At 33.7% G+C, this 20,395-nt stretch overlaps 1 protein-coding gene across 1 annotated transcript; it reads right to left on the reverse strand.

The window, feature by feature from the left end:
• Nucleotides 1–3,400: 3,400 nt before the first annotated feature.
• LOC104243357 (zinc finger protein WIP6) lies at nt 3,401–4,959 on the reverse strand. Its single transcript, XM_009798536.2, has 2 exons — nt 4,549–4,959; nt 3,401–3,983 (listed from the first exon to the last, which is right to left on the reverse strand). Exons 1-2 carry the CDS (start codon nt 4,930–4,932, stop codon nt 3,513–3,515), a joined length of 855 nt encoding a protein of 284 aa, XP_009796838.1. The 5' UTR covers nt 4,933–4,959; the 3' UTR covers nt 3,401–3,512.
• Nucleotides 4,960–20,395: the final 15,436 nt, after the last annotated feature.

Here is a 20,395-nt window from a genome sequence, read left to right on the forward strand (position 1 = left end):
GGGAGCATTAGTTCATGGGCCCGGTCCACTTAGCCCGTTTAGGCCTGGGACTGGCCCACATGCCAGCCTTATTTCAACCTGAGAAATAAAATAAGTTTCTAACTCTCAGTTTTTCTCTCGCAACAAAACAAAGTGATATATATAAATATATATATACAAGGATGGTCTTTCGATAGTTTTATCACTTTAACTAGAAGCATGTGAAGGGAACAGAGATGAATAAAAATATCATAATGATGGGATCGATGATCAAACATGGGGAAAGAAAAGGCAAGAAAAGCTCTTTGGTATGCATGCATGCAAAAATAGAGTATAAAGATGGTTGGCTGCAGAAAGGAATAAGTGATCAAAGAAAAGTAAAAACAGTTTAAAATCATAGCAAAAAAGGACTATATAGACTATAGTGTAATGATAAAACCGCACAAAAGTAAGCAAGACCATACATTGGGATGACATTGTATAGTCGCTCGCAAAATAATAGCTGAAAAATATTTTTTTTTGTATGTATATATATTCTGTATGTTATATACAAAAATTATATAAATTTTATTACACTTTTTCGGCTACCGAATATAAATAATTTTTGGCACGGGCTAAAAGTGTAAAAGCCCCGTACATTCGTTAGAATTTGGTGGAGCCACACATTCAAATAAGGGGATTTAATAAAAAATTATGCCAAAGAGATTTAAGAACTTATATAAAAGCAAAAACAAATTACTATTTTTCTACTTGCATAGTATAATTTTTCGAAGAGGGGTTCAATCCTTCCTCCTCCTCCCCTGCTTAATCATAAGTCTCTCGAATTCGAACTCTTGAGAATAAAAGAAAAACATTTGACGAGGGGTGTTTTTTTTCTTCTTTCATGAACACTATACACAGTGCAAATACCCTAATCGCACTTTGGACAAGTAAATTTCAGATACGGAATAAAGTAAAAAAAAAAGAAAAAAAAGGTGGATAGGAGTGGTTCTTGTAATGTGGGACATAGACGCTTGTCAGTATTTTCAATACAGAATATATATTTATATATGAAAAGCTACTAAAAATTTAGTAAATATTAAAAAGTGTACCCATAATATAAAAAGATAATTAATATATTTTGTGCTAAAAACATTAACTATCAAGTTCAAATCCTGAATATCCTCCTCTCCTGTAAGTGGGAGGTGTGATAGTGAAAAACTGACTCAACACAGGTAGAGAATACTGAAATAAAATGAGGTGAGTATGTGTGTTTGTTGTGAGTGATTTTATTTTGTGCATCGCACTAGTTGTGTGATGCCTCTTTTTATCTCACATATTTGTGGACTCATATCTTATACATTTGGGTCCACAAAAATTCTGGGATCACATAGTTGTGAAACAAAAAAATAGCCTCACACAATTAGTAATAGTTATGTGAGACACAAAATAAAATTTTGTCATTTCTTGTAGTTCTGAAAAGGAAAAAGGTAGAGTAATACTTTGGGTGAAACCCCAAAAACAGCAACTTCCAGTGGTCCATTCTTTACCATACTGACAAAAGCTCTCCATCAAAGTGTTAGTAGTGTTAGTCGAAGCTCACAGAGATACTTTCAGTACACCTTAGAAAAAGACTCACTCTCAGTACTCTGATAAAACTCACAAACAAAAAGAAAAAAGTTTTAAGCTAAATAGCAGGTCACTCAATCGCTTAAACTAAAAATAGTCGATAGATATTTAATATATATAATAAGTATGTATATAATCGTGTATAATTAGTATTTAATATATATATACCGCCTAACAAAAATAAACAGTGAATTTGACTAGCTGAGTAGTCTAATGAGACTCACAAAGGGGAAAAAAATTAAACTAAAAATACCTGGCGGATGTATAATATATACTATAAGTATATTAAGTAATGCCCTTAGCGTAACTGTTAAAATTATTATCGTGTGACCAGGAGGCCACGGGTTCGAGCCATGAAATCTCTTGCAGAAATACAGCGTACCCTGTGGTCTGGCCCTTCCCTGACCCCGCACATAGCGAAAGCTTAGAGTGTCGGACTGCTTTTTCTTTAATATTAAGTATATATATAGTTGTGTATAATTAGTATCTAATGCATGTATATCGACCAAGAAAAATAAACAGTAAATTTGATCGACTATTGTTTAGAGATAAAAAAGAAGATGGAAAATGAGAGGTTATAAGATAGACTCTGAGAGAGTGAGGGCTGTGGCAAATGCAATGCATAGCTAATCAACAGTGCAATTTCTGAAGACTATTCTGACTATCATGTCTGTATGTCTGCTCTCTTGTTTCCAGCTTTATTTATGCTGAATTCACTTTTAGATTCTACTACTACTACTATAACTACAACTACTACTGCTTCTGAATGACAAAAGAGACAACTCTATGGTTAGCATTTTTAAAAAATAAGATAAGGTCAGGTGGCAGAACCCAACATTTTTTTTCAAGCATAATTATGTTTTTATTTAATAATCTTAATTATTCTTAGTTATGCTGCTAAAGTGGTAAATGATCTAATCCTATTACGGAAAAATGATACTGTATAGCCGCTATCAAAATAATAGCAGAAAAAAATGTATATTTTTTGTATATGTGTACATTTTGTATGTTACAGTCAAACCTCTTTATATCATCATCCCTATATAACAATACTTCACTATAAAATTCAAACTTTTTCTGGAATCAATTTTCATGTTATGTTATAATATATATTCTCTATAACAACAATTCGCTATAACATCTAAACATATTAAGAACAAATGAGACTATTATAGAGAGGTTCGACGGTATATACATTAATTATACAAATTTTACCCTTTTATCCTACCTTTGTCATATATTTTAACAACACACGAGATGAAATAACAAGCTAATAGAGTTACACATGTTTATTGAATCCTTACTTGGATATATATTATCAAAACACAATCAAATTTAATCAACTTATGGAGCTTGACACTTCTGAATTTTTACACTAATGACAACCTGGTTTTACTATACACTCTTTGTCTTCATCCATTTGCTCCCCTAGAGAACATATGCACACAAAAACATACATGCAAAAGAAGCCAAAAAGTCACTAGTCAAATCTCAGTTTTTTGCTCTCTATCATAAAGGGCAAAAAAGTTGGGAAAATGACATTTTATAATCCTTCTCAAAATAATAGCCAAAAAATATATATTTTTATTATATATACACATTTTGTATATTATATATAAAAATTATATAAATTTTATACACTTTCGGCAATCGAATATAAGTAGTTTTTGGTGCGGTATAAAAGTAAAAAAAAAAAAACCAAAAGAGTTAGCTTCATTATAACTAAGTTCCATTTGCATATAATTCATCATCAAGATTTCCTTCTACATATAAAAGGTGAAGTCATGATTTAAAATTTATGGATTTTGGACATACCATCAAACTCATAGCTCGTCTTAGTCATTGGTTCGCATTATATACTTATACATATTTAACATATTTTCTAATACAAGTACAAAGTCTACTGAATTCATCCGAACCCGTATCTAATACTCTAGCTCCGCCCCTGCTTCTACATCTTCATCTTCATCTTCATCTTCATCTTCATCTTCCTCTTCTCCTTCAACTTGATAATAAGAATTCTCACTATGTGGTGCATGTCCATCTCCAAAAGCTCTAACATGATCTTTAAGTGACCTTTTGTGCTTAAAATCTGAACCACAAATACAAAACCAAAGCTTACCACAATTCTTCTCATGAGTCCTCCAATCTCCTCTTACAGCAAAATTCTTCCCACATTTCCTACAAGTAAATGGTTTTGCTCCATGTTTTCTTTTGTAATGTGTTTGAAGAGTTCTAAAGTCTTTCAATGGCTTTGATCTTGGATGTTCTATGTTGTTCTTACAACCTTCAGCACAACAATAACAAGGCAACCTTAACATTGAAGAAGCTGGTTTTGTCCCTTTTAGTGAATCTGGTCCTTTTCTATATTGTGATCCATGCCCCCACATATGCATCTAGTAATACAAAAATTAGGTCAATAATTAAAGAACACAAATTAATGTAAAATATCACAAGTTGGACCAAGCAAAACTTTTTTTGTAAAACAAACCATAAATTTTATTACCTATTGTGGTATGTTGGGAATTCAGATCAGCAAGAACTTGACTAAAAGTACAGGTTTCTGAATCATTTCATACATAGAAGAGACAATAAAAAGACAAAATTCAAGAAGTTTCATGTAAACAAGAGTGGCCCTAGGGTTCAATTGAACCATTATTTTCAGTATAACCCCTAGATATATATGTGAATATACAGGAAAATAGTATAAATATTAAGTTCTGAACCTATATTTTTCTTATTTAAAAAAAAGTAAGAAAATCTTGAACTCGTTATATTAAAATCCTGAATCCACCTCCGCATGTAAAGATGAGTGTGTATGGTTACATATGAAGCGGCACATCATATTACTATATACAAGTGACAACCCTTTTTATATGTATTCACATGTAAAAAGATGAACTAAAATTGCATAAACAAGATCTTTGACATAAATAAAAGAGTATATATAGGAAATTAAACCTGCATGTTGTTGAATCTGTTGAAAGTTTTGTTGCAAACAGCACAAGAGAATTGAGTAGGTCCAACAAGAATTTGAGCTGGTGTTGGAATCCAATATTGTCCATTATTTGCTACTGAAATAATATTATCCCCTTTGTTTTTACTAGGGTTATTGTTGTTTGAACTTGTACCTGAAGAATCAGTATGAAGAGCCACAGTCACACCTTCACCACAACTAGAATACTGATTATAATAACTCTGAAAATGGAATTTTGTAGTATTTTTTTGAAGGTTTATTTGGCCAGGAGGACCAAGAGAAAGAACAGTAGAAAGTTCATCTTCTACTTCAGTTTCTAAACAACCACTTTCACTAGAAGATAAGTATGTGATAGAATGAGTTTGCATGGTAATAATAGTGATAATTTTAGGGTTTTTTTGGTGGAGGGGAGAAAAGTGTAGTCTATGATTATGAGGAAGAAAGTTAGGGAGAAGGAGACAAGCTATAAATAACAAGTTTTAAGAGTTATTGACCAAAGGGTAATAGCAAAAATAGGTGGTCTTGGGTTGGGGACTTTATGCTAGAATTTTGTTTTCTTTTGGCCCAAGGGAGAAGGCCAAAGATGCTAGGTTTTTCTTGTCTGTCTACTACACAACATTTCTTGGTAGGATGATTGGTATTGTTTCACCTTAATTAAATGTTTGCAATTCGAATTCAAAGAACTTCCTAATGATCGTTTTATTTCCTTAATAGACTTGCCTTGCACAAATTTGAATTTATCGAGCTAGTAAATTTCGAATATATACTGGTTGGTTTAAGCTAAATAGAATACTACTCAACATTTGAATGTATGCGCTAAGACGTTGTTTGGTTGGACACAAAAGGAGAGACAGTTCTAACATAAAATTGTGAAAAATTTGCCGCAAAATATTTAATTTACTTTTTACTTTGCGATATATATATTTCATTTATGTGTTTTCTACATAATTATTAAAATGCTTGGTTTTTAGTGTAAACTATGCATTATGTTTCTCGATAGTAGTGGCAAAATGGCTAAAAGAACAATTATTCATCCATATTATCCACTAAAAATGAGATGGATGATAAACTATTTAAAAATGGGTCAAATATAGATAAAATTCATATCATCCACTCAAAAAATGGATAATCAATGTGTTTAACTTTAACATTTGCAAAGATTCAAATTGAGGGTTTTTCAAGCTTGGGAGATTAGAAATTCTCTCAAAAGTAATCATATTCAAGAAGCCATTTATAATATGTTCATATTATTTGCCGGTTAGCCCATTTTCTATATATATTAAATATGGGTCGGTTCAAATATTTTATCTATTTTTGCATTATGAGTTTTTAACCTGCCTATATCCGACTCAACCCGCTCGTTTGACATCCCTATTTCTCGGTAGCTCTCGGAACGAACTTATTTATTGCTTCTCCTCTGTAACCTTCTTCATCAAAATATATCATAGGCTATATATACATTGCTGATATTCGAGTAATTTGTACGGAAATCTATTTATTCTTTAATGTGTGAGATAGAAAGACAAGAATATTCTTCAAATCGGCAGTTCCTAAAAGCAATCTATGCATTGTTATTCACTGTATGATAATTCATGTAGTACATTATTATATTTATTACCTAATTGTTATATTACTAACCATCGCATAATAATTGTTGCATTATTATGCTTAACCAAATGACGCTTAAGGTGTTGTCCTTTTCAAGAAAGGATATGGTATTCAATTTAGTAAAAGTTGCACGTTAAAAGTAATAAATCTCTTAAATTTGTACTGCTCATTCTATAAATTAGTAAATTTTCACTTAATATAACTTAGAACAAGTTATGTCTTCTTAACTAGAAGGGATACTACAAAAAGGAAGTCTCATTGGTAATTTTAAGTTGGACCCCTTGAGGTTATGAAAAGCAGCACTTACACCATGTTAGATCTTAATATATTCAAATGTGATTTCAAATTATTCTTAGTCTTAAGACAAATATAAGTATTTAAATTTTAGCATTTTAATTTTAATAAAAACAAATGAAGCTTAAGTGCCATCCACCAAGCTTCATGGGTTCTAAACAAAAATTATCCAAGCTTCAAATTTCATACCAAAGGAGAAAAGCGGGGGAAGGGGGAATTAATCGGTCGGTTGGTCGGTTAAAACTAATTACATTCGCGAGTCAAAAAGTGTAATATATATATATATATTATGTTGGATATTATTTTTGGGAGAAACTAAAAATATATTTCCTTCCGGTCCACTTTAATTGATTTTTTTGGTCCTTTTCCGTGGTTCACAATAATTAATTTTTTCAGATATAAAGAAGGAATTAACTTCTTCTTTCCAAAATTACCTTTGGAGTAACTGTTTCGTTATATTTTTTATTAATAAATTAAGGTTAATATGCTTAAGTTTATTGTTAACTACTAATACTAACAAGTAAATTTCTTAATATATGTAAAAAAACCAAAAATCGATTAAAATGAACTGGAGGGAGTATATTTCTTTTTAAACAAAAAAGGAAATTGTGCACCAAATAATAAGATGCTCAATTCTCAAATTCTTTAGGCCTTGCATTTCATATCTCTAGCTGCTTTCTCTCTCCATATTTATGTGTTCACCTATGAAAAGTTGTATCATGCAACATTGCAAACACGGTAGATTCTGCATCCTACACTGGACCCCCACCTCCAATCACCCCGGGGAGGGGGAGGGGAGGGGAGGGGGAGGGCTACCTTTGCCTTCTCTCTCTGTTCCAAAAAATTTTAAAAAAAAATGATTTTTGAAGATGGATGGAATTTAAGAAAAATAAGCATTATTTTATTTCCTTGTACATTTCAAAGTGAAAAAAAATGAAAATTGTGCAAAATTCGGTTCACAACAAATAGTGCTTCCTTTGCAGAAAGACCAATTGTAACAAGTTGTTATCCTTTTTAGTTAACTAATTCCACTTATTATATCAAGTTACCCATAGTTATCTTTTAGTAATTCGATAGTTGAATTTTTTTTTTTTTTGCACTGTCGGTATTTAGAAAGTTAAATTCACATATAAATGAATCCAAATGATATACATTGAGTATTAAAATTCAATAATAATATATCAAATAAACGACATGGTTGTATATGAAGGGAAGTCTTGGCATAATTGGTAAAGTTGCTTCCATGTGATCAGAAAGTCATGGGTTCGAGCCATGAAAACAACCTCTTGCAGAAATACAGAATAAAGCTGCATACGATAAACCCTTGTCGTCCGGCCCTTTCCTGAACCTCGCACATAATGGGAGCTTAATTAGTCCACCAAACTGAAACAACATGGTCGTATAAATATTTTTCCACTATGAATACATAAAACTTAAACCCTATACATATACTCCCTCAGGGGCGGATCTATGTGTAAGGGATAGGGTAGTACGCCACCCGCAAATTTTGGCCGGGACTATGCAATAGTATGTATACCTATGTGTATATACAGAAGAAATGGTACAAATATTTTAAGTCGCACCTGGCAATGCATTGTCACTCCACGTCAGCGGATCGAGGTCGAATCTGTGTTAGCACACTTTTCGCAGAAGTTCAGTTTGGTGCATTTTAAGACTGCTACATATATAAAAGGAGATTTAATCCCTTGTTTATTTTTTCTCTAATCCTTAATTACTCCATTTTGTTTATTAGTAGCTCCTATTAACTTTTTCTTTGTTTATTAGTTTATTTTGAAATTTCTTTTCTCCTTTTTTCTTTAAATATTAATCATAGAATATAAAAATCTTTTTCTTTCAAAAATTTATTACTGTTGTACTGTTTTCTCAACTCCTTCGTAAACTTGCTTCGGCTTTAATGTTTAGAGTGCTTATTAATATAAGTTTTTGTCTTGAGTATCTAAATATAAATTGATAATGAGCCTTTTTTTTTTCTTATACAAAATGCATAATCCAAGTGAGTTTTATGCTTCTTTTTCAAGTTACGTAATATTTTTGCTCGACCGATTTGTTTATATTAACTTTAAAGACGAATAACCCGAACCGAAATCCAAATAGACTAAACCGATTAACATTATAACCTATTTAGACACTGTAAATTGTAGCATGTCTACGTTCAAAATTTTGTGGCACCCGGAGCCTCTAAATCCTGGATCCGCCTCTTCTTCCTCTGTTCCAATTTATGTGAACCTATTTGATTGGGCACGAAGTTTAAGAAAAAATGAAGATTTTTGAAATTTGTGCTTTAAACAAGTCAAAATGGGGCCAGAGTATTTGGTTGTAAAATGCTCTCATTAAGGATAGAATTGAAAGATTAAACTAAATTGTTTTTAAATTTAAAAAGTGTTCATTCTTTTTGGAACGGGCCAAAAAGGGTTCATTCTTTTTGAACATTCAGATCGGGGGAGGGATAGAGGTGTAGAGAGGAGATGTAACAGTGCAAACGTGAAGTCATCACAATGAGACATTACATGAACAAATGTAAACAGCATCAAAGAAGCCTTTATTCAACTAGATGAATAGCCTTTCATAAAAAATCACAAGTTGATTTGACGGCATTGTAAGTAGTAGAAAACTCTGACTAAAATTTACACCAGCATAAAGCTCTCTACCTTTATTTAACCTCAACTTTTTAACTTCTTTTAGTACGTACAATATGCATGGGAACTGCAAATATATTATGATGCCTTTAATTCGTTTTTGATAGACTTGACGGAACCTACAAAATGCTTGTTTTTGGCCAGAGGTTAGTCATATCCATAGTTTATTTACAGATAGGTTTTCAGATTTATGCAGACACTTGTTGGAATTCGGAAATTAAGGTTATGAAAAATGAACTTTTTTTTGTCCATTCTGTTCAATATTAATAAGGATCCTAATCTCTTATGACCGAAAAAGCCAGGTGTCATGCGGAAACTAGTAAAACAAATCTTTAACGACGATAAATCATACAACAAAAGAGAAATATACCAAAAGAGATACAAACATATAATGTGGTTCGGTCAATTGACCTACGTTCACGACGGAGATGAGCAATCCACTATATAAAAGAGAGTACAAAATATCGAGAGAACAACCTCACGAAGAGGCAAACACAAGTGACACACTAACACTTGTCCCGTAAAGTTCTCCCCCTAAATACAACTCTCAAGCCCCATATGATTACACTGTGAATGCTACTGAATGAGAAGGGCGGATCCTCAATTTATAAAACTCTAAACATTTTCCTACAAGAAAAGGGCTAGCCAAATCTAGAAGAATTATATTTTCCTTCTAGGATAAGAAAAACCCAATTATGATAAATATATTGTCCTTTCCTTCATAAAATAGGAAAACCAATTATGATAAGAAAATCTGGACAAACACCTAACATAATCCATAATCCATTAGCCTAAACTTGGAAATTAGGTTAGTTTTAACTCAAAGTTAGGTTCATTCCGTTAGCTAGACCAAAAGTGCTCAACTTTAGAAAATTTAAGGGACTAAAGGTGCTAAAAGGTATATTTAAAGGATAAAAATAGATCTACTCCCAAAGATAAAGGGAAAATTTTAGTTAAAAACTCTCATAAGTAAAGTGCATGATTTTTATTGATTTGGTTATAACCAGATGCGCTTAGTTTAGTCTTTAGATTGTCTATGCATGATTGTTTTTTGTGTTAACCAATTCAAATTTAATTTTCTTTTATCTAATTTAAATTAGTGTTTTAAATATTTTTGGGGCGAGCCCTGGGGCGAGGCGCACCAAAAACGCCCCGAGGTGATGGTGTGGGGCGAAAGCCTCAAGAGGCTTGCCCAGCACGCCCAGGCGTTTGGGGTGTACGCTCGGCGTTTGAGGTGCATTTTTTTAGTGAGGCATAAGCCAAAGAGATTTTTTCAAATTAAAACAAAATTTGTTGAATAATTCCTTCATATAATACCTAAATTCTCAAAAATCAGCTTGGTAATTACTCAAAAGTTTTAAAAATTAAGGAACTGAATTATATTAAATTTTAAAGTCTCAAGATCTTTTTTTATTGATTGTAGCCCTAATTCATGGTCTTTCAAAATTCTTTATCTTGTCCGTTAGTCTCCTAAGATCTCCCAAAAGCAACGAATATTCAATTTGAGAACTTCATTCTCCTTCATAGTAGTAAAAATTGCACAGGGCGTCCTATTTGGTCGCCCTTATTTAACTTATACCCATTATTTTAAAAACTTTTAACTTGTACCCACTTTTTAAATAACTTCAGCCCTCTTTCTCCTCCTCCTTCTCCTCCTTTGTTTTCTTCTTCAAGTTACAAAACAAATTGGTATTTATCTCCAGAAGCAACGCTGCTTAAGTTATAAGGTCTTTTTTTTAATTGAACAGTTCGGCAGTTGTACTTCTGCTCCAAATTAGTCTTAAGAAAAAGTTTAAGTTACCAGTAGGGTTTGTTTTGGATTGCTCACTGTTGGAAAGCGTTTTTGTAAGGCCGATTGTTTGTGTGCCCTTTGGAAATATATATATTTCTTGGTATGATTTTTGTGCAGTATATATTCATACGCCTCTCTACTTATTTTTGTTTGTTTGGGCACCGTTATTCCTTTTTTTGTCTTAGAGGACATATATCGAGCATCTTGTGGCTTTCTTAAAAACATAACTTGCTTATTCTAGTCCACTTCAGCTAACAACCACTAGCTACAACTAAGGCAAAACAACAAAAATACAGCTAGAAAATTATAATTGACAAATACAGCAAATTAACAAAAACTTCAGCTCTAGAGCTGAAGTTCGCCAGTTACAAAGACAAATTCCCAGTTACAACACAAAAACTTCAGCTCTAGAGCTGAAATTTCCTAGTTACAACACAAAAACTTCAGCTCTAGAGCTGAAGTTCGTCAGTTACAAAATAAAAACTTCAGCTCTAGAGCTGAAATTTCCTAGTTACAACACAGTTACAAAATAAAAACTTCAGCTCTAGAGCTGAACTTCAGGCCCGGCTAATAGAATGCTAAAGTTTTGCGTGATTGTCTTTGCTACTTCAGCCCCGTGTGCTGAAGTTATGCGAAAAAGTGGGTACGCTTGCAATTGTTTTTGCAAAACGGGTACAAGTTAAAATGTGACACAAAAAGTGGATATAGATGCAAATGCCCCTTCATAGTAGCAAGTTCAAAGTTCAAATTGCAGGTTATTCATCCTTTTTATTCCTCCATGTAGAAAACTTTATTCTTTTAAACTCAACTTACTTATGCTTGTAAGTAGCGTATAATAGATTATTTTGACTAGTTTTTTGTGGGGATGGAGCACGTCTCTCTCTCACTCTCTTTCTTTCTCTCTCTCTCTCTCACACCTCCTTTTTCCGCCCCCGCGAGGGTACAAGGAGTTTTTCCAATTAAAGGACAATCGAAACGGGATTTATTTATTTATTTCAGAGTCGCCACTTGGGAGATTTAGGGTGTCCCAAGTCACCAATTTAATCCCGAATCGAGGAAAAGAATGACTCCATATTACAGTCTGCGTACCAGAAATCCGGATAAGGAATTCTGTTAACCCGGGAGAAGGTGTTAGGCATTCCCGAGTTCCGTGGTTCTAGCACGGTCGCTCAACTGTCATATTTGGCTTATTTATCTGATTTTAATACAATTATGAACCGATGTGCCAATTTTAACTCTTTACCACTTTATTATTATTATTATTATTTTAAAAAAAAATTGTGAACATCGTTTAAAACATGTCTTTGGATTACGTCACATGAAATGCACCCGCAATCCGGAACACATTTTTATTCAATGTTTTAGGATTTAGATTTGGGTCGCATGAAATGCGCATCCGAGTTTAAGAAGGTAAAATTAATTAAATCGCGCCTAAAGAGTCTAGCGTATCATTATTTTGGGTAGGGCCGTGAAATTTGCTAAAACGGCTCCTCCCTAATTCTAAGCGATTAAATGTACATTTATTGAGGGCCCCGCAATCTATACATTTCATTAAGCGAGGCTCATCTCATTTATTTGGACAAATCTTAAAACGACTACATTTTTCTATAAAAATGAGTCTCTAAAATAAAGAAAGAAAATCCTAATTTATTACTAGCTTTTATTATTTAAGAAGACATGACATGCTAATTGCTTGATTAATACAAATATTGATGAAAAAGGAATTTCACTCTTAATTTCGAAATTATAAATAAAATAAAAATTCAACAACTAATATTCAAAATAAACAAATATAGCTAGATTAAAACTCAGCATTGTTATTTTTTTTTTAAAAAAAAATTATTGAGATTAATTATTCACAATCATTTGAAACTAGATTTAACCATAATTACTAAAGCTTATTAGAAAGTTTATTAGACTTAAACGTTCTCTTAATCTTGCTTAAGCTCAAGTCATGCCTTAATGCCTAATTTACGATGTTTAATTTAAATTCGTGTCTTAGCTAAATTTAGCTACTTGTTCATGATCAACCTATAATCTTGAAGCCTTCATAACTAGTGAATTAACCTATTTTGCCGAACTGATTTATTACAGACTAACTTATGATATTATTTTCTTATTCCAGTTATTATTTAGTAATTCATGAAATAGCTTAAATACAATCAACAAAAGGAACAAAGAAATAAAAACGAAATTAAAACTTCAAATTTTCATTCTTCATATGTATTCACGCTTCATATTTCGGATTACAATAAACAGCTTTTCAGTTGTGTACCTGATATTGGAAGCAAAAGAAAATGAATATGAGAATCAGCAACAACAGTAAAATCAGTACAACACGGCAACAATAGCCCAGCAACAGTAACAACCCAGTGAGTAGTAATCCAAAAAAAAACAAAAAGCTTCCAGCTTTTATGAAACAACAATTAATTCTGATTTCAAACAACAAAAGAAAACAGAATATTTTTTTAGTTTTTTTTATATTTGAAAGCTTAAATATTTTTCGGAATTTTCTATCTCTTAAATGTTCAGCCCTTTTCTCTCTCTTATTTTCAGATTTGTTTCTCTCTCCCGTTTTTTTCCTGTCTGTGTATTTCTCTTGTCCTCCCTTTTTATTCTGATTTCAAGACTTCTTATAACCCCTCTCATAAAATCTTTCCATTAATTAAAATCAACCCATTTTCTCTACCAAACCCATTATCTTCCCACTCATTCCCATTACATTAAATAACATATCACACCACCCCATTTCATTTTGTCCCCCATGCTTTATTTAAAATAATGCAAGATTCCCCTTTAAATTAAATCTTGTCCCCCCTTTATATTAAATAATCATATCACAACCCACCCCATTTCATTTTGTCCCCCATGCTTCAAATAAACAATTACAAAATGTACAATTCCTAAACTACCCCTTCCGACCTTACTGAAATTACCAAACTACCCCTGAACGTATTACAAATTTACCAAACTACCCATCAGCTATAACACATCAATTAATCAAACTTAACCAAAATATAGACAATATGATCAATTTCTAACAATGTTCAAACAACAATATGAACACGGATGAACATCATAACAACAATATCACATGAACATGATTTTAACAACATTTCAACAACAAATCACATGAACACAAATTGAACAACCAAGAACAACTAAAATTTGATTGAACAATATTTTAGCAACAAACAATCCTATTTTCGGATTCAACAACAACAACAAACAAAGTATGAAGATTTCTAAATTCAATCATATTGAACTTAAAATCAACTCTAACAACATTACAACAAACAATTCTTATATTAAACTTTAAACAAGATTATGAGAACAATTCAAGCAATAATCATAAATGGTAAACAAGAAATCAAACTATACAAAATTCGGATTCAAGATCATCCAAACAAAGTATGAACATGAATGAATCTATTTTAAGACAACAAACATGACGGATTAAACGATTAAAACAATATATTCCTTTAATACAACTAAATTCTTTAAACAAATAACAAGATCGACGAAGAAACAATTATGAACTTAAACTTGAACTTAACAATACTAACAATTTCTAACAATACATAAACACATGAAACAAATTGAAGAAATAGTTAATTAAATTTCAATTTGAATCTAACAAACAACAAACTAACAAATATTCACTTAAACAATAATACAAACATGAAATGAATATGAAAACAACTAATTAAACTTCTATTTTGAAATCTGAAAATTAATTTTAACAAAGCACATGAACATGAACAAACTAGAAAAAATGATTTCAACGATGAACAACGAACAAAACAAGAATTGAATTCTTTAACGATTTTGGATCCGGAAAATATCAAACAAAAATATGGACAAAAATAAAACTCAAAAACAACTAACCGGAGATGAATCAACGACGAACTTTGATTGTAAACAAATCTGTCCGAGAACGAATCTCGCACCAAGATAACTTGACGTCGAAGACGACTACGAACGGACGACCAAAGAAGGTGGTCGTTTGGCATCGTTTAAAACGAAGAATGGCAGCCCGCCACAAGCAGAAGGCAGCAGCAGCAACACTGCTGGAGCAGCAGCACGAAACAGTAGCAGCAGCGGTGTCGGAGAAGATGCAACGGCAGCCATGGGAGCTCGAGTTCGAGCTCGATGAAGCTCGTCCATGGCTGGACGCGGCGGGCAGCAGTTGTGGTGGTTTGTTTGGACGACACAGCAGCAACATGAAGGATGAAAAACGCAGCAGCAGCAGTGTTGGAGAAGAAGAAAACGCAACAGCAGGAGGAGAAGCAACTACGGGCAACAATGGTGGCGTAGAAGTTGCTCGACGAACTTGAAAAACGCAGCCATGGCAGCGAGGGGATGTCGTGGGGGTGAGAGTGGTTGTGTTGTGTGTGTGTTGACGTGAGGGGGGCAGGGGTGTGAGGGGGGAAGGTCTGCCATGGGAGGAAGGGATGTGAGCTTGAGGAAGAAGAAGAAGATAGGAGAGGGGGGGGGGGCGGATGGTTTAGATTTTTAGGGTTTTCTTCTCTTATTTTTTTTTGTTTTGTTTTTGTTTTGTAAAAATGAAAGACAAATGGGGTTTGAGTCTTTTGGGTTATGGACTGGGTCGACCCAGTTCGAAATGGACTGGGTCGTAGGGAAGATTGGGCCAATTTTTGGGCCTGTGGCTTGAAATTGAAGAAGAGGCCTAATTCCGACTTTCTTTATATTTTTGCTTTCTTTTCTTCTTTTATTTCTCTAAAACTAAATTATAAAAATACTTAAACTATTATTAAGAATTAAATTAAGTTATAAAAGCGCAAATTAACTCCCAATAACAATTAACGCACAATTAAGTATTAATTAAGCATAAAATTGTATATTTGGACATTAAATGCTAAAAATGCAAACGATGCTTATTTTTGTAATTTTTTAATTTTTGTAAAACAAATTTAATTACTAACAACTATAGAATTAAATCCTACATGCAAAATGCGACATATTTTTGTATTTTTTATTAATTTATCAAATAAACACGCACAGACAAATACAAATAATTATTCAAAATATCACAAAATTGCACACCAAAGAAAAATCATTTTATTTTTGGATTTTTTGGGAGTAATTCTCATATAGGGCAAAAATCACGTGCTTACAGCTGCCCCTCTTTGCCCGGATACACGAAGGGTTTTCGTGCAAAGATAAAGCGAGCGATTTTTGCCCATCCGAGTACTCCGTGTGAAGCATTTTTTGAAAAAGATTTGACCGAACCTTTGCTTCAAAGGTTTCCTACATATCCTGGGCTAAACAGGAATCAGGTCAATGTAGTTCGGGAAGTTTTTGGTAGCTGGGACTACCGTGGGACTGCGATGTTACTGCTGTTGCATGCTGTTATCACTGCTTACCGATCTCCTTGTTACACCGTGCTTAAAAGAAAACAAGAAGCTAGTATCGTTAATGTTAACTATAATTTGCATAATCACCATTCGTAGCTATTGTTCAATTGTCAACAAATACAACTAATGCAAAATACAAAAATACAGAAAAATAAATATTCTTGTTTAGATCTGAACTCAAGACCTTCACTAGCTAAACAAGCACTCTAACCAACTGAGGTACAAGAGCTTGTTACTCTCTTGTTTCAATTCAAAATAATTAATCTCTTATTTTATGAATTTGCTATAAAATTCAAATATTATTATGAATGATAAATCTGCTGAAAGTATAGATACGAATAATAAATACAGTATAAATGTTTGATGTGTTGCGTAAATTTTTCTTATCAAAATGGATTTGGCCCAAAGCTAGACAAATGGGAAAAAAGACTAGTCTAAATTTGTTTAAGCCCAATTGGACAACAACCCATTTCTCTTTTGTTCTTGGGCGGGGGTATTAAAGGCCCAAGATGGATGGCCCACACAGTCAGCCCAAAATAAAAGAAGAATTAATCTAAATAACTGCCAATCTAATTTCTTAAACTAAAATATCTGTGAATTTGTAATATATGTATAATATGTGTATAGCTATATATAATGTCAAAAGCTTTTAGGTCATGCATTAGTATAAAACTCATATTAGAGCATCCTTTAAATCAATAGGAATTCAACAATTCTGGATCATTGTCTAATGTTACAAATGAAGAAGCTATCTAAATGTATTATCGAAATAAAAATAACAAAAAGAGTTAAAATGACTGTTACAAATTTCAATTGTATGGCATTAGCTGAATAATCATATCTATTCCATCTTGATGTATTTTTTCTTTCTCTCAAGTAAAATAACAATATAAAAACTTAATAGTATTTTGTCACGACCCAAAATTCATTATAGGTCGTGATGACGTCTAATGCTGCCGTCAGGCAAGCCAACATTGATTGATCCACTTAATTACTCATTTTTATTACTTTTGAAATCATAATTTCCATTAATTAAATAATGAAATAGAATTTATAGGGTGAAACAATGATAATTACGTGAACTACCATACTAAACATCCAGTTGGAACCCTCAAGACCCGGTATCACATGTGCATGAGCATCAACTAGGAAATATGATAACATACAATACTTGTCTAGAATACAATTTAGACAGGAGAATGTAAATAACTCTGATGCGGACTCTGTATGCTGGGGATGCATATATCGAATGTAGGTCACCGTAAGTCCCCGCAAAAGCCGCGCCTCTGCACCCATAAGACCACAAAACATATATGTACTTGTATGTCACGATCCAAACTACCATTTTGTGATGTCCCCTATCATGGTACTAGGGAAGACGACTCTTTACCAAAAACAACACGATATTTCAATTTTCAAAGATAAATTCAAGCTATTTAATAATAAAACTTTATAAAAAAATCTGAATAATGAAAGTTCGGAAAGGAAAGCGTGATATCGGGATGTCACTAGTCATGAGCATCTACTATAATCTGTCTAAAAACAAATTCTGAGACTAACACAGTATGGAAATGTAACTACAACAACTATAGGAAAATAGGAGGGGGAAGAGCAGGGCTGCGATCGCCAAACAGCTACCTTGCTAACTCCGAGAAGATCTACAGTTGGAATAGTCAACATCCGCTACCGGGTCCTAATACGCCTGGATCTGCACACAAGGTGCAGGGAGTAACGTGAGTACACCAACTCAGTAAGTAACAAAAGTAAATAAAGTTTGAGAAGTAGTGACGAGCAATAAAACATATACAGTTCATATCATGAAAATCTTAGTAAAATACAACACGCTTTTAAAATCAGGGTTTGAATCAAATCATCTCGTTTAAAACCCAGTTCCAATAAAACCGTTTAAATATAATTTTCCAACAATTTTTAAAATAGGGGCTCGATGCAACGGTGAGTAAAAATGATGAAAATATAAACAACCCCTCGGGCGAAACATCACTCATATACAGCCCCTCGGGCAAACCTCATAGTCCATCATATACAACCCCTCGGGTGTCACGACCCAAAATCTAACCATATCGTAATGACGCCTATCGTGATACTAGGCCAGCCACTTTTTTTCCAAACACTCCATTTTTCAAATAAGTACTTAAGGAAAATCATAATTTTAGTAGAAATTCACTAAGATAAAAGTATAAATCAAAATCCAGCGGAAAGAAACATAATCCCGACCTCGGGTGTCACTAAGTCATGAGCCAAAAACTACTACAACTGTTCGAAATAACATGACCAATACGGTATGAGAATATCCAAATAAATAAACTAAAGGAAGTTAGAGAAGGGGAAGGCGAAACTGCGATCGCCAAACAACTACCTCGCAATCTCCTCGGAAGACCTCCAACTGGCAAGATCAGCAATCGCTACCATGCCCCTATATACCTGGATCTGCACACAGGGGTGCAGGGGGTAGCGTGATTACACCAAGCAGTAAGTAACAAATCCAAATTATGGACTAACGGTAGTGACGAACCAAACCTCAACAGGTTGCAACAGATAATTGTACGAAAAAATGGACATGCTTACAGTTCATGTAGTTTCTCAGCAGTAATTTGAACACAGTATGAACGATACAGAGTATAAAGCTCAAAAAAACTCTAAGTACCAATGCACAGATAGCATGCTCAATGTTACGTATATTACTTTCTCTCACAGCTGCTCAACCACTCGATACTATATATGGCCCACTTAGCCCGGCGAACATCCATCCTAGAACGTATACACATCATATACTATAAGTCACTCAATACCGAGGAAACAGGACAATCTAGCCTCATGGAGAAGAACCATATTCGTACCAATACTTCGGATAAGATCCATATTCAGGGACGATCCATCCCTTAATGTCATCAACTGCGCTCACTGGGGGTGTAAAGACTCTTGAGGGGCTTTTCTGAGCCCAAACGCTATATCAATGCCATTGAAGGCATGATCAATATATTTTTGTGGCGTGTAGTCCGATCCCATACTGTCAATCAATATCAGGCTCTCGGCCTCACTCAGTCAATACTCTCCAGTCTCACACACATGGGCTAAGATGTCATGATACAAGCCCAAACAATGATATGATATGTCAAATAGCAATAATCGAGACTGAGGCATGATATAATATGCATGAACAGGACTGAGCATAAAATATACATGAAACTAATGACATGAAAGCAAGAAATGACCCCTCGGGTCTCAATAGTATTGGCGTGAAGCCTTAATATGGTATTTAGCATGATTTGTTGTTCATTGACTTAATCACACAGATATATCACAGATATTAGCAAGAAATAGTCACTAAGCGGTGCTCTAGAATGACCCAGACTGTATTTCTCACGGTGCACGCCCACACGCCCGCCACTTAGCATTTGCGTCACCTCAATAGTAATCATAGAACACATAGTTCGGGGTTTCGAACCCTCAGAACCAAGTTTAGAAGCGTTACTTATCTCAAGCCAAGCCAAACTCTAGCCCGCTACGCATTTTCCTCCCGATTCGGCCTCCAAATACCCCGAATCTAACCAAAATTAGTATATAACCATCAAAATATGCTAAGGAAACAAAGCTCACTCGAAAATAATCAAATTACATCAAAATCCTGAAATTGGTCAAAACCGGACCCCTGGGCCCATGTCTAGGAGTCCAATAAATTTCACAAAACTGGAATCCTTACACTCTCACGAGTTCATTCATACGAAAAGTACCAAAATTCGACCACAAATGACCCCTCAAATCCCTAATTTTAGGTCTCCACTTTTTCAAGCTCTAACCACCAATTTGCTACTGATTTTCCCATAGATGTTGTGATGACCTGGTCATCACTTGTTTTAGAACTAAATTCTGTGTTCCGAGGCCTTAAAATCTTGTTTTTGTCTCACCTCGATGTGTGTGCATAGTCTGGGTGTTTATTCAGAAAGCCACTATGTAAAAATCTGTGAAAATGGTGAATTTACCTTTAAAAATAAATTTAGGTTGACTTCGGTCAACATTTTGGGTAAACGGATCCGGACCCGTGATTTGACAGTCTTGGAGGGTCCGTAGGAAAATATGGGAC

This window comes from Nicotiana sylvestris, chromosome 10, assembly GCF_000393655.2.
Source record: "Nicotiana sylvestris chromosome 10, ASM39365v2, whole genome shotgun sequence".
Taxonomy (NCBI): Eukaryota; Viridiplantae; Streptophyta; class Magnoliopsida; order Solanales; family Solanaceae; genus Nicotiana; species Nicotiana sylvestris.

Bases quoted from the DNA above. Each gene is read 5' to 3' on its own strand.
- LOC104243357 (XM_009798536.2), bottom strand. From the start codon at position 4,932: ATGCAAACTCATTCTATCACATACTTATCTTCTAGTGAAAGTGGTTGT. The intron at 3,984-4,548 runs GTTTAATTTCCT...TTGTATTACTAG, and splicing joins ACAGATTCAACAACATGCAG to ATGCATATGTGGGGGCATGG.